Source organism: Ixodes scapularis, unplaced genomic scaffold (assembly GCF_016920785.2).
Source record: "Ixodes scapularis isolate PalLabHiFi unplaced genomic scaffold, ASM1692078v2 PGA_scaffold6__148_contigs__length_123643588, whole genome shotgun sequence".
NCBI lineage: Eukaryota > Metazoa > Arthropoda > Arachnida > Ixodida > Ixodidae > Ixodes > Ixodes scapularis.
The window spans coordinates 26,150,056-26,162,526 of NW_024609881.1; the positions used below are offsets into that span (position 1 = coordinate 26,150,056).

The 12,471-nt window shown below is 51.6% G+C and overlaps 1 protein-coding gene across 1 annotated transcript in view; it reads left to right on the forward strand.

The window, feature by feature from the left end:
* The window catches only part of LOC8036683 (fatty acid synthase-like), a 157,598-nt gene extending 145,303 nt beyond the window's left edge, over window positions 1–12,295 (forward strand). Inside the window, 4 exon segments of the mRNA XM_042294718.1 lie at window positions 341–550; window positions 8,455–8,696; window positions 11,149–11,412; window positions 12,278–12,295. Coding sequence (XP_042150652.1) covers window positions 341–550; window positions 8,455–8,696; window positions 11,149–11,412; window positions 12,278–12,295 — 734 coding nt within the window.
* The last annotated feature ends 176 nt before the right edge of the window (window positions 12,296–12,471 follow it).

Here is a 12,471-nt window from a genome sequence, read left to right on the forward strand (position 1 = left end):
CACACAGGTGTCGTCAATTAAGGAAACCTAGTACTGCATTTCACTAGAGCGCAGGTTTTGCGGTATTTACGAGATGAAATGTACTATCTATCTATGAAAAGTACTAGTTTATGACATTCTCGAAAATTTATTGAGAAAGAAGGATGCGAAATTTTAAGAAAGAAGGATGCGCGAAAGGAAAGGGAATATACGGAGATCCACTCCCTCCTAAGCAGTTTCACGTGTCTCAACAAGCCGAGCGTTGCTCTAGGCAACGTAGTGGGGCTCTGGGAACGTGTTCCGTTGGGTGATTCAAGGAGTTGTCACGGCGGCCACCTGAGATGGCACTCCCTGGCTGCAGGTGTGAAGGACCCCTCAAGCCTGAACCCCTCTCTGACCCTGGGGGAGCTGGGAATGGACTCCCTGATGGGCGTCGAGGTGATGCAGACCATCGAGAGGGACTACGACCTCAACCTGTCCATGCAGGAGATTCGGCAGCTCAGCATCGGTCGACTCAAGGAGATCGGCCAAGGGGCCGCGGCCGGAGACTCCACCGCACCCAAGGGGGCAGGTGGGCCTTTCCCTCTCTCGCGATACGCGGAAGCGTTTAGGGCGGCGAGTCCGCCCGATCGGTCGAAACGAAGGGACATCCGATTAGAGGAGCACTCCGAAGCTTTTAACGCGGAATGTGCTTAAAGGCTGGGATCCCCGAAGAAATTGCGACGGAACGCCTAAGAAACCGTTGCGAAACGTGTTATACATACCTCGGAGGACAATCTGTACAAAAGAACATATTGTCGCGGGTGGTGACCAAATGAACAATAAATAAAGAGGAACAAATAAACGTTTAATAGGACGAACTTGTGCCTAAAACAAAAAGTAAACCGAAGATAACAACAGAGCGTCGTTTTCGTCGAAGTCGGCGTAGCAGCAGGCTCGAGCGCTGACGAAGAACTGACTGCGGCTAACAACGCGGAGCCCCTTATGAACACGCGTGGGCTTCAGGAGTAATTGGCGTAGAAGGTTCTGTGTGTAGACTGCTCGGACCTCGAATAAAGTACAATGTGCTCAATTTCACTAGAACGCGACATTTACAGAAGAAGGCTCGAGGTACACCAAAGTGTTCTTATGAGTTGTGAATGCGAAAGCACGCGTGCCGCTCTTCGTTATCTTCTTTAATCTGTGGTGTACAACGCGCTGACATTGGGAGTGGAACGCTGGAGCCGCCGCCTCGCGGACAAGCAGCGCCATTGGGTGAGCGATGGTTCAAACTGTCGTGTACCTTGCGGCGCGAGGAAGGAACAGACAGCAACGTAGTTCCCAGCGGAACGAACCCCTTGGTTTATTCCATGCGCCGTATATATTGCCAGGCGCCGTTCAACCGATAAGAGGCGAGCGAACGCGGTGATCTGTGATAACACAACAGTCTGATAACACAGTCAGGATGACACCACACAAAATGACGCGCAGCGGCCAATGGAAGCCTCGTTGATGCGCGCCAGCCAATGGGACCGAAGTGTAAAAGGTGCCGTTGGCTTGCTTTGCGCGTGGTTTACGGCGTCTTTTGTAAGGTATTTGCATGGTTTCAAAGCTGATGACGTCGGCTCGCTCCATGAGACAGTTAATGCTTTCGCATTAATAACATAAAGACGCGTCACCTCCCGGGCATCGAACCTCGAGCCCTTACAGTAGGAGCTAAGGGCGATAACGATTCGGCCACGGGTGCGCTCGGTCAGAGACGCGCGTGACATTCTCCCCCTTCGAAAAGAGCATGGTCCCGATGCACCGTGCAAGGAAACAAAACTAAGCAAAGCGAAAAAAAGAATGAGAAAATACGGAGGCTGGTAAAAGCACAGTCCTATCAAGCGTAGCACGGGATCACAGTCCAAAGAGTTATCGTGCGCTGTACGGCTTGAGGCGCACGACGTGGACGACTTCATTTCGTGGTGGGCACGTTATGATGTTCTTGTACCGTCGGGCATCACCTCGTATTTCAGATCTTCGAATCAACGAAGCTCCTTGTAGGGTCCGAAGTAGCGCTTCAGTAGTTTCTCGTTCAGACCGCGTCGTCGTATTGGGGTCTGAACCCACACACGGTCTCCGTGCTTGAAGCGAACGTCGATCCGACGAAGGTTGTATCGGGTGACGTCGAAATGTTGTTGATCTTGAATCCAGAGTCGGGCGAGCTGGCGAATTTCTTCGGCTCGTTGGGCAACCACCCGGGCGTCGTGGCTTTTATCATCAGGCGGCTCGTGGGGAAGCATCGCTTCGAGCATGGTCGTTACTTTCCGGCTATGCACCAGGTGAAACGGTGTTACTCCTGTGTTCTCGTGTACGGCCTGTTGTAAGCGAACGTGACGTAGGGTAACACCTCGTCACACGTCTTGCGCTCTACGTCGACATACATGGAGACCATGTCGCCAATAGTTTTGTTTAGCCGTTCAGTTAGTCCATTTGTCTCCGAATGGTACGCAGTTGTTTGACGGTGGCTGGTGATACTGAGGCGAAGGATCTCTTGTGTCAGCTGGGCGATTAATGCATAGTGATCCACGGTGTGTAATGATGACTTCAGGGCACTGAGCCGGAGGACTATGCACTCGATTAAAAACTGGCGACTTCAAGAGCCGTACCTCATGGAAGGGCTTTCGCCTTGGCGTACCGTGTGAGATAATCGATCGCCATGATTATTCATCGGTTTTCTTGCGTTGATGGTGGGAACGGTCCGATTAAATCAATTTCAATTTGCTGTAATGGGCACATGGTGGCGCAATAGGCTGAAGAAGTCCTGCCGGTCTCGTCGGTGATCTCTTCCGTCGTTCACATTCGTGGCAACATCGGGTCTGGTGATAGACTGTCTTCGCAAGAATGGGCCAGTAGCACTTCTCGCGTATCCTGGCAAGAGTCCTGTTGTAGCCAATGTGTCCCGCCTTCGCGTCATCGTGGCAGGCTTGAGATAATTCTTCTCTAAGACTATAATGGATCACCAACAGCCACGCCGTGTTGTCGCTGAAGTTTTTTTTAGCGCAACTTGTGGGATTGAGAATGTTGGCAGAGTTCGTATGAAAACGCGGGGAACAACCTTTCCCTGTCCTTCTAGCTGCTCGATGAGTCCCCGCAGTTCAGTATCATCTTTTCGGAGTACTGCCATGTCACTGGCATTTAGTGCGCCGAGGAAACACTCGTATCCGTCGTCTTCCGTGCAGGGAGGACCGGCCTCGACAGGGGCCCTTGACAGACAATCGGCATCGCTGTGCTTTCGGCCGAACGTGTACACCACGGTCATGTCAAGCTCCTGCAGTCGTAGACTCCACCGGGCGAGGGGTCTTGAGGGGTCCTTCAGATTCGCGAGCCAGCACACGAGTGTTCGTCTCTAACCGCTCGGAACGGACTTTCGTACAAATACCGGCGAAACTTGGTGATGGCCGAGACGACGGCGGGGCATTCTTTCTCCGTCGTAGGGCAATTATTCTTCGCCTTGGACAGCGTACGGCTTGCATAGGCAATAACCCACCCTGTTCCCTCGTGTCTTTGGACGAGCACCGCGCCAAGCCCCGTGTTACTTGCGTCCGTGTGAATTTCTGTTTGTGCATGCTGGTCGAAATGGCAAAGGACAGGAGGTGTTTCAATTCTTCGTTTAAGCTCGTCAAACACTTACTGGTGCTCTTCTGTCTACTGAAACTTTACGGCGTATTTTGTAAGGTATGTCAGTAGCGCAGAAAGCTTCGGAAATCTCGAACGAAGCGCCTGTAGTAGACACAGAGGCCTAGAAATCTTCTTACGGCCTTTTTCTTTTCGACAGAGAGGAAACTGCGGGTACGGTGCGCGTCTTTTCGGGGTCAGGACAAACACCCTCGCTGTTCACTGCAAGGCCTAGAAATTTAAGCTCGCCATAATCGAACCAACATTTCGTTGCCCTGATAGTTAGTCCAGCGGCATTGATGGCTTGAAGTACGGCACGAAGTCGTCCTAAATGCACGTCAAAGTTTTTAGAGAGCACTACAACGTCGGTGAGGAAGACAAGACAGCTCTGCTATTTTAGGCCTGCTAGCACGGTGTCCATGACACGCTGGAAAGTCACCGGCGCTGTACATAGCCCGAAGGGCATCACTTTAAATTCGTACAGTCCGTCGGGCGTGACGAAGGCAGCTTTCTTCCGGTCCCGTTCGTCATCCTCGATCTGCCAGTAGCCACTCTCCAAGTCCATCAAAGAAAAGTAACGGGAGTGACGAAGGCGGTCTAGAGTATCGTCGATGCGAGGGAGTGGGGACCCGACTTTTTGTTCACAGCATCGAGTCGAGAATAGTTATCACAGAATCTCAGGGTTCCGTCCTTCTTCTTTAATACCAAAACAGGTGAAACCCTGGGACTGCTTGACGGCTGGATGATGTGATTATCGAGCATTTCCGGAACCTGTTTTTGGATGACTTTCCGCTGTTTCAAAGAGACACGGTACGGTGACTGGTAGACGGGGTGCACGTAGCCGTCGGTAAAAATGCGATGTTTGGCCACTGGTGCCTGGCAAACTTTCGACGACGTAGCAAAACAGTTACTGTACTCAGCGAGGAGATCAACTAATTGCTGGCGTTTTGAAGTTGGAAGCTCGGCGCAAGATGCCGACCTTTCGCGGAGACGTCCTTTTGTGCTGTGATGACGAGGTTTTCTTAAAGACTGCGGTGACAACGGCGGGCGCTTCAAACTCCTCGACGTGGCCCACGGTAGTACCCTTCGCTAAGTGCTGCGGCTCCTCTAGGAAGTTCGTCACGAGAGCAATTATACGTCCTTCTTGGAGATCCGTTACGCCTGGTGCGACTCCAATTCCTTTTTCAATGAGCAGTTGGATTTTGCTTTTAAGAAGAGCTTCACCACACATGGCTGCGTCGGTTATGACTGTTAAAAAATCACTGGAACGCGGCGACAGGTTCATATGGTCGGCAATAACTCAGATCGCGGTTGACGTCGTGTTAGGCCCGACCGGTGGCAGAACAGGCTTTCGCAGCGTCATCTGGTTTGCCCCGAGCTCGATGACGGCGCCATATTCGCAAAGAAAGACTATTCCGAGGATAACGTTTCTCGCACAGTCTTGTAGAACGACTAACTTCCCTGGGCATGTCTCAATGTGGATCTCAGCGCGAGCAGTGTATTTCCCAACTGATGTAATTAGGTGCCCTCCGGCGGTTCGTATTTGAGGCCCATCCCAAGGCGTCGTCACTTATCGCAGGCGGCGAGAGAGCCTCCCACTCAAGATTGAATAGTCTGCTCTGGTGCGCACGAGTGCCGATGCGTCGTGGCCGTCGATAACAAAGCTTAGGTTGTTGGACATCGTTGCAGGGGCGTCGTTGTGATGCGTGGCGTCGGGAGAGTGGGAGCGCTCCGGCGTTCTTGGAGGCTCTTTACTTTGGTCGTCTTCGGCAACGCCACCTCCAGGCGTTGCCGCACTTAGTTTTCCCGACGAGATAGAGCGCACAGGCTGTCACTGCGAGACCGACAGAAAGGCGATGCGGAACGTCGGGGGGATGGACAACGGGAACCTTGTGGTGCTGTCGGTGCTGGTGACAGAGGTCGGTGGAGGTATTGCTCGATGTCGCGAGGGCGTTCGCCGTATCTTGACCGGAAGTCGTTCGGCGCAAACCCTCGTAGTCCCATTTGGTAGTATGGGCACCTCCGGTAGACGTGGTCAGCCTCACTACAGTGGTACCACAGCGGTCGTCGTCAGTCGTGCGCCAGACGTCGGTCGACCATGGCACCGTTTTTTTTTTCGTTTTTTTTTTGGGGGGGGGATGGGGGGGGGAGGCTGTAATGGGCCCGGTCTTCCTGGCGTCGGCTATTCGCGGCGTTTGGAACTCTCAACGAGGTGGCCACGCGTATTGGCGGGCAGCTGGTGACTGCCGTCGCGGCATTGAAGCGTAGGTTACCAACTGTTCTTCGGGTTCAGCGACGTCGACAGGAGCCTACTTGAAAGGCTCGCTGCACTTCTTCTTGGACAAGCTTAGTGAGAGAGAGCGCAGCTCGTCGATCTGCCGCCGGCACCAGCTTTCTAAGCTCCTCGCGGACAATGTCTCACGAATCGCAGAAAGGTCAGAGCAGCGGGAACCGATACTGCAGTTCGACGTAGCAATTACGGTGGCACCGGAAAACCGCTGGTAATGGTTTGCCCTCGCGAGGAGCGCCCTTTACAGGCTAACTCACTCTGAGACGAAGCTTTCCACTGTCGTCGGAGGAACGCGAGCAAGGCCGCCGAAAATGTCATCCCTGACACCTCGCATGAGTTCCCGCAGCATATTCTCACAGGTGGCCTACAGGTCGGCGCGAGCGAAAAGACGGAGGACGTCTTCAATGAAACTAGTAACGCTTTCTATGGGTTCCTCGTTCCTCCCTCGAAGCAGGTCTTCAGCCGCTCCCGTATGTGTTTTCTGACAAATGTTTCCTTCAGCTGGTTCTTACAAACTTCCCACTATGTCAAGGTGACTTCGCAATTTTCGTATCATTGCCTTTCTGTTCTTTCCATCAAGAAGTAGATGTTCTGGAGGCGTTGCTCATCAGTCCATTCGTTTTGGCGGGCTTTCTAGCTGTACTGCTGTTGCCAGTCTTCTACGTCCTTGTAGATTTAACCGTGAAATGGCGTCGGCACATGGGGAACCACAGGCAAGAACACGCAGGGCGACGCTGTTGGGGGCTTTTCTGTTTGCTGAGCCGTGGAGCTCATCGTCGGCTTCGATAGCTTTTTTGTCTTGTCCGGCAGTGGTCCAAACTCAAGGCGTTGTTCTTGGAGATTCTCGCGGGCCCAGGGCCATTTCTTCTTTTACAAAAGGTCGACTTGGAGTAGGGCTTGCCGAACGGGTCCTCGGAGGGGAACGGTTAAGAATCATAAGGTGAGTACCCCGCACCTTAACCAGAATCTCACGGGTGGCGACCAGAGAACCATAAATAAATAAAAATAATTAAACGTTTAATGGGGCGAACTTGTGCCCAAAAGAAAGAAGGAAACAGAATACAACAACAGAGCGGGTTCAGAAGTCGAAGTCGGCGTAGCAGCAGGATCCAGCGCTGGCGAAGAACTGACTGCCGCTCGCCACGCGTCCCTTATGTACAAGCACGGGCATCCGGAGCAATCGACGTAGAAGGTTCTGTGAATAAAATACTCGGACCTCGAATCAACAGCGATGTTCTCAAAATTAATTAGAACGTGAAATTTATAGAAATAGCAAAAAGACGCGCCCGCTCGCAGGCATCGAACCTCGAGCCCTTTTGCGTACAGGCCAAGGACAATAACCATTGGGCCGCGTGTACGCTTGGTTAGAGACGCGCGTGGCAATATTATTGAGAATGCTCGATAATTAGTTGAGAAGAAAACGGAACACCGAAAGCACCCCAACAGGAACCGCCAAACTGCTAATGGTAGAGCGCCGGTGACAGAGGGGCAGTAGAGAACACAAACGCCGCCGTTCGGCGTACGAACGCGTTCGCAGAGACGAAGACGGCTAGCTTTGAGTCTACCCACTAATCGTTCCAACCAGAGCTCGGTGCTCCGACGCCTCAGCGCGCTCTCGTCTCTTCTCACTCAGTTTCGGTCTATACACTGAGATAACTAAATAAAAAAAAATAACCTAAACTTTGTCCGCTAACCCCAAAGATTGCCGCGGAAACACGTTCTGCGTACACTGTCTTTATCGGAGATGCTCGCTCCACACATTGAGACCACGTATGAAGATAAATTTTGTTTTAACCACCCAGACTGTGTTTTTTTTTTTTGTTTTTTTTTTTTACCTTCGCTTTTTTACGCACTTTGTTTGGTACCTGTAAATTCGAAACGTCACTAGATGGTGGGCTAGAGGGCCGGGCGGGCAGTCTAGGAAAACGTGCGTAGCGCACGTTTGTTTTGTGCAGCTGGGAGCGTCGAGATCATTCATTTGACACCAAACTCTTTGTCATCAGTTGGGAACAAATTATACTATCCTCTGGTCGTGAGCATTTACGAGGAAGTACGAGGTTGCGCTCCCTTCCAACCAAAGGGAGTGTCTGAACCAGCGTTTAGTGATGAATTGAGGAAAGTTTTGCCTGGAATAATATTTCTTGGCGTCTTTACGACTTCGCTGCCCCTCAATTTGTGAAGCGATCGAGACATTTTGACAGTGCTGCGCGCATTTTTCCGACGAGCAGATTATTTTAAGGAAGTCTGTCCGAAGCTTGGTTTTTATGTCTTATACGTTCGCAGTTACGCGCTAAGATTACACCGACTGCGGTGTCTTTACAAAGACGGTAAAAAAATAAACCCTTCTGGCTCAATGTCGAGCTAAAACTGACGCTTTAGTTGCAAAACAATACATACAAAGAAATTAGTTTTTCCAATGTCAATCTAAAAGCCAACAGTGATCGTACACAAAGTGAATAATGGTCGAAACAATAAAGAGTGTTTCTGGCGATCTTTTATTGCCGTAGTTTTGCGGTGCGAGACTCACGGGCCCTTTTGCCCCGCAGAGGACTCGTCGGTGTTGGAGGTTCCCCGGCTGACGCTGATGGAGAAGCTGGTGCCGGACCAAGTGTCGGTGGAGATGAATGGGCGCCCCGGCGAGCCGGTGTTCCTGGTGCATCCCATCGAGGGCCACGTGGGAGCCCTCTACGAGCTGGCCCGGCAGCTGCCCGTGCGGGCCGTCGGGCTGCAGCGCACGCGCGACGTGCCCACACGCAGCATAGAGGAGCTGGCCTCCATTTACCTCCAGGTGCGCCAGCACCGCCCGCCCTCCCGCCGGCCGGCACGTGCCTGGCGTCGGGCACGGTGTCGATCAAACGACTGCGTGGGCAATGCCCAAAACTTTAGTCGCGGTAACGCTTCTAATGTGCGATCCACTTATAACGATACCACGTATTACGATGTACCACCAATAACATTCGGTTATCGCTCAGACTCGAGTCCAGATACGACGATAATCGATTATAACGATTAAAGTTTCGGGTTTTCTCATTGTCGTCATAAGTGGATTGCGCCGTAAAACCTCGCACAAAAGACAGTCTCCACACATTGTATGCAGACATGTTCGAAGCTTACAAGGCAAACGTACTTCTGCGCGAGGCGTGTATGCAGATCGTCTTGTCGCGTTTGCGGCGGACACCGCGTCTTCTGTACTAGGTATGGGCAGTGCGACTGCAGCTTAAAGGGGCGAAGCAACGATTTTTTAACTTAATAGCGCTCAGAATTGTTCCTTGAAATTCGAAACCTATAGCTGTAAAACACGTCTCAGTTGTTTTTGTTTTGTTTTTTTCTCCACGCAATGAGAGTCACGGAAAGGGTTAAAGAAAAAAGGCATTCGTCCCCTCGACAGAGTTCCGGCATAGATAGGGTTCGGCTATCCGCGTAATCGCGGCGATCGGCCACGAACCATTACCGGAATGCGCGTCCAGACGTTGTCACGAGCCCACATTGAACGCTCGCGTAGTGCTTGCGTACACTGTACGCGAGCACTTGGCGCCCACGACAGGGGCCCCGTGGGCAGCCATTTAGATACCGTCGCTGCGGAGATCGTGAATCTATAGATGACAAAAACCTGGGGATTGCATCGTTGACGACGCCAACAAGATGCGCACGTGCGCTTCCGCGTCTTGAGCACCCATCAAAGCTGTCGACGCACACTGTTGACTTGCGGAAAAAATAGCTGACTGAAAGTATAGTCTGGTAACTGTTGTTCAGCGTAACTGCAGACAAGGGTGACTGAACTGAGTTTAAGGTTGCCCGAGTAAGTGGGCTATAAAATGTGTTAGATTGGCTCATGGGAGGCCACTCATGTCCCCTTTTAGGGAACGCTAACGCTGACCCATTAACTTTTCTCTTTTGGCTTTCTCTTTTCACTCCTCTATTTTTCGCTGCCTTTTTTTCACTTCGTTTCGGGGTCAGTGTTAGCGTTTCCCGAACAGGGACGCGAGTGGCGTTTCCCAAGGGTCATGCAAACATATTCTCTGAAGATCCACCGATGGATCTTCCTTCAATTTGTTTACCACCTACTAAAACCAGCGCTAGTACTTAGTTCACAGTCTGTTTTGTAGCACAAGCAAAGCATACGCGCTCCGCGCACCTGCAAGTTCAGACTCTCCCCAGCATCCGCGCGCGCATTGGCTTCCGCCCCTTGACGTCACCTCCCTCTCGCCTCTGTCCTTCACTACTCTCCTCCTCTGTACGCGGCGCGCTTCCCTTTCCACTGTTTTGTCCACAGACGGACGCCGTCAGCTTTTCCCTGACATGCAGGTACTAAAGCAAACGCATTAATCTTCTTGGTCAGTGGCGTTTCGTGCAAGTATACTTGGGTTCCATTTATGCGCAAAATAGGGTAGTCATACGACTCATCCTGGCTTTGCCGCCATAGGGCCGTCCGTAAGCCTCGCGATAGCTCAAACTCGGATATATCCTACTTCCGGTTAATTCGAACACATTTTTAAAATATTGGTTGTTCCGCTATGTTTTAGCACATTCAAAAACCGTTTAATTCGAACAGCGCTTTCGTGTAAGTAACTGTTTTTCTTCCCGTGGCCCTGCAGAATGGCAACACCCGCGGTGCTTGCTTCCGCGCGTGTTACTTCTCCGCAGTGCACCGGTGCTCGGTGAGTAGCGTACTCAACGGTGCTCAGGCAGGGCACACGTGAGCTATGAAAACGGGCACCACGCGGAAATTTCCACAGCAACTTGGGCGGACGCTGTGACGTGGCAGCATGGCGTAGATCCACGTCGCAGCGTCCGCGCAAGTTGCTAAGGAAACCGCCCCGCGGAGCCCGTTTTCATCGTTCATGTGTCTCCTTCCTAAAAGGTAACATTTGACAACTTCTTGGTCCAATAAACAAACCTAGTTTTGTTTTGAGTTGTTGGATGCCGTTTAAACAGTCCACAGTAAACAACCTTTTTCAGGGATAAATAAAGTTATGCCGTAAATTTCACAACTGTTTAATGCATGCACACCTGCTTGTTATAAGTAGGCTTATGTAGAGAAAATCATCAAATATCTTCTTCGTACGTGCAGCCATTCATGTGAAAAATCTTAATTTTAAGTCGCAACACATTTAGATACATTTCTGATAATTCAGACTTCCGATCATTCCAAAAAAATTCTTGTCTTCGTGGAGTTTGAAATAATGAGTCTACCTTAGTCCCACCTCCGTGGTCTCACGTGGCCGTCCCCATTTCTGCAGCGGCTCGTGGAGGTGCAGCCCCAGGGGCCGTACCACATTGTTGGCTACTCGTTCGGCGCAACGGTGGCCTTTGAGATGGCGGTGCAGCTGCAGGGGGCGGGGGCGGGGGCCCCCGTGGGCAGCCTGGTGCTCCTCGACGGGTCGCCCAACTACATCGAGGTCCAGACGGTGCACCACCGCATCCAATTCACCGACGCCAACGAGGAGGAGGCCACTATCCTCTGCACCTTTCTCATGCAGTACCTCGACATCGACTTCCTCCAGGTAAGCGCCCTTGCGAGGGCAAAGCTGGGCCTACGCTATTCTATCCTAACCTTAACCTAACCTAACCCTTGCCTGAACTAAAGTGCCTGGAACGTTTTTCCACGGGCGTGTTTAGGGAGTCTTCGAAAGTGGTACCTCGATTTCCGTCCTACGATGTGGTCGAAGTGTCCTGCTGTTGCCTGCCGCGATCCTGGCTGTAGCACAGGAGCGGTAGTTTGTGCGGCAAACGCCCGTTGTGCCGTAGGCCACTCTGCAGACAGAGATTCTATGGAAACCGGAGCATACGCGAGATGGGTTGCCACGTCAATGGCAAGACCCGCATCCGCTCGCTGTTTTCGGCGATATTTTTACGACCAACGGCAGGATCGTGACACACCGGCTCCTGAAGCAATTTATTGCCACTTTCAAACCGCTCTGAATGCATAGGTGGAAAGGACGGTGAACACGCAAGTCGCAGATGCGTTCGATAAACTGTACGTGAACCCATAGGCAGAAAGCTCAATTTTTCGGGGGGGGGGGGGGGGGGGGGGGGAGGCGGAGGTGGAACCTGGATAACGTAGGATAAACATGCTGACGGCATGATACCTAAACAAATGTCTCCTTTTTTGACCCTACAATTTAGCTGTCAATGCAGTTGTGATCAGTGAATTCCGTGGTACAAGCGCACTGACCGTAATGACTTGTTTCAACATTGGGGATAACAAATTGGGGCTTAAAAAACGAATAATGCCATCGGCTTCTGTATGCTGCAGGTCCGCTTGAGGTGCCACTGTCGTCACTCGCAACTATTTCCAATGGCTTTCGAAGTAATTTCGAGCACTAGCCCTTATTGTATTTGTTAATACTACGTAGGGTCTTCGAACAGGACTGGGCGAATAACTAGTAAAATTTATCCAGTCGCCAGCTGTGGTCACTTAGTGACCAAAGCTGGTGAATGGATAAATATTTATTTATCCACTGGGCGTTGGCTATCGATATATTCGGGCACCAGGGCGAACAGGTGAGATTAATGAGGTGCATCCAGAGGTTCCGGAGACGATGGTACTTGCTTTTCCAAAG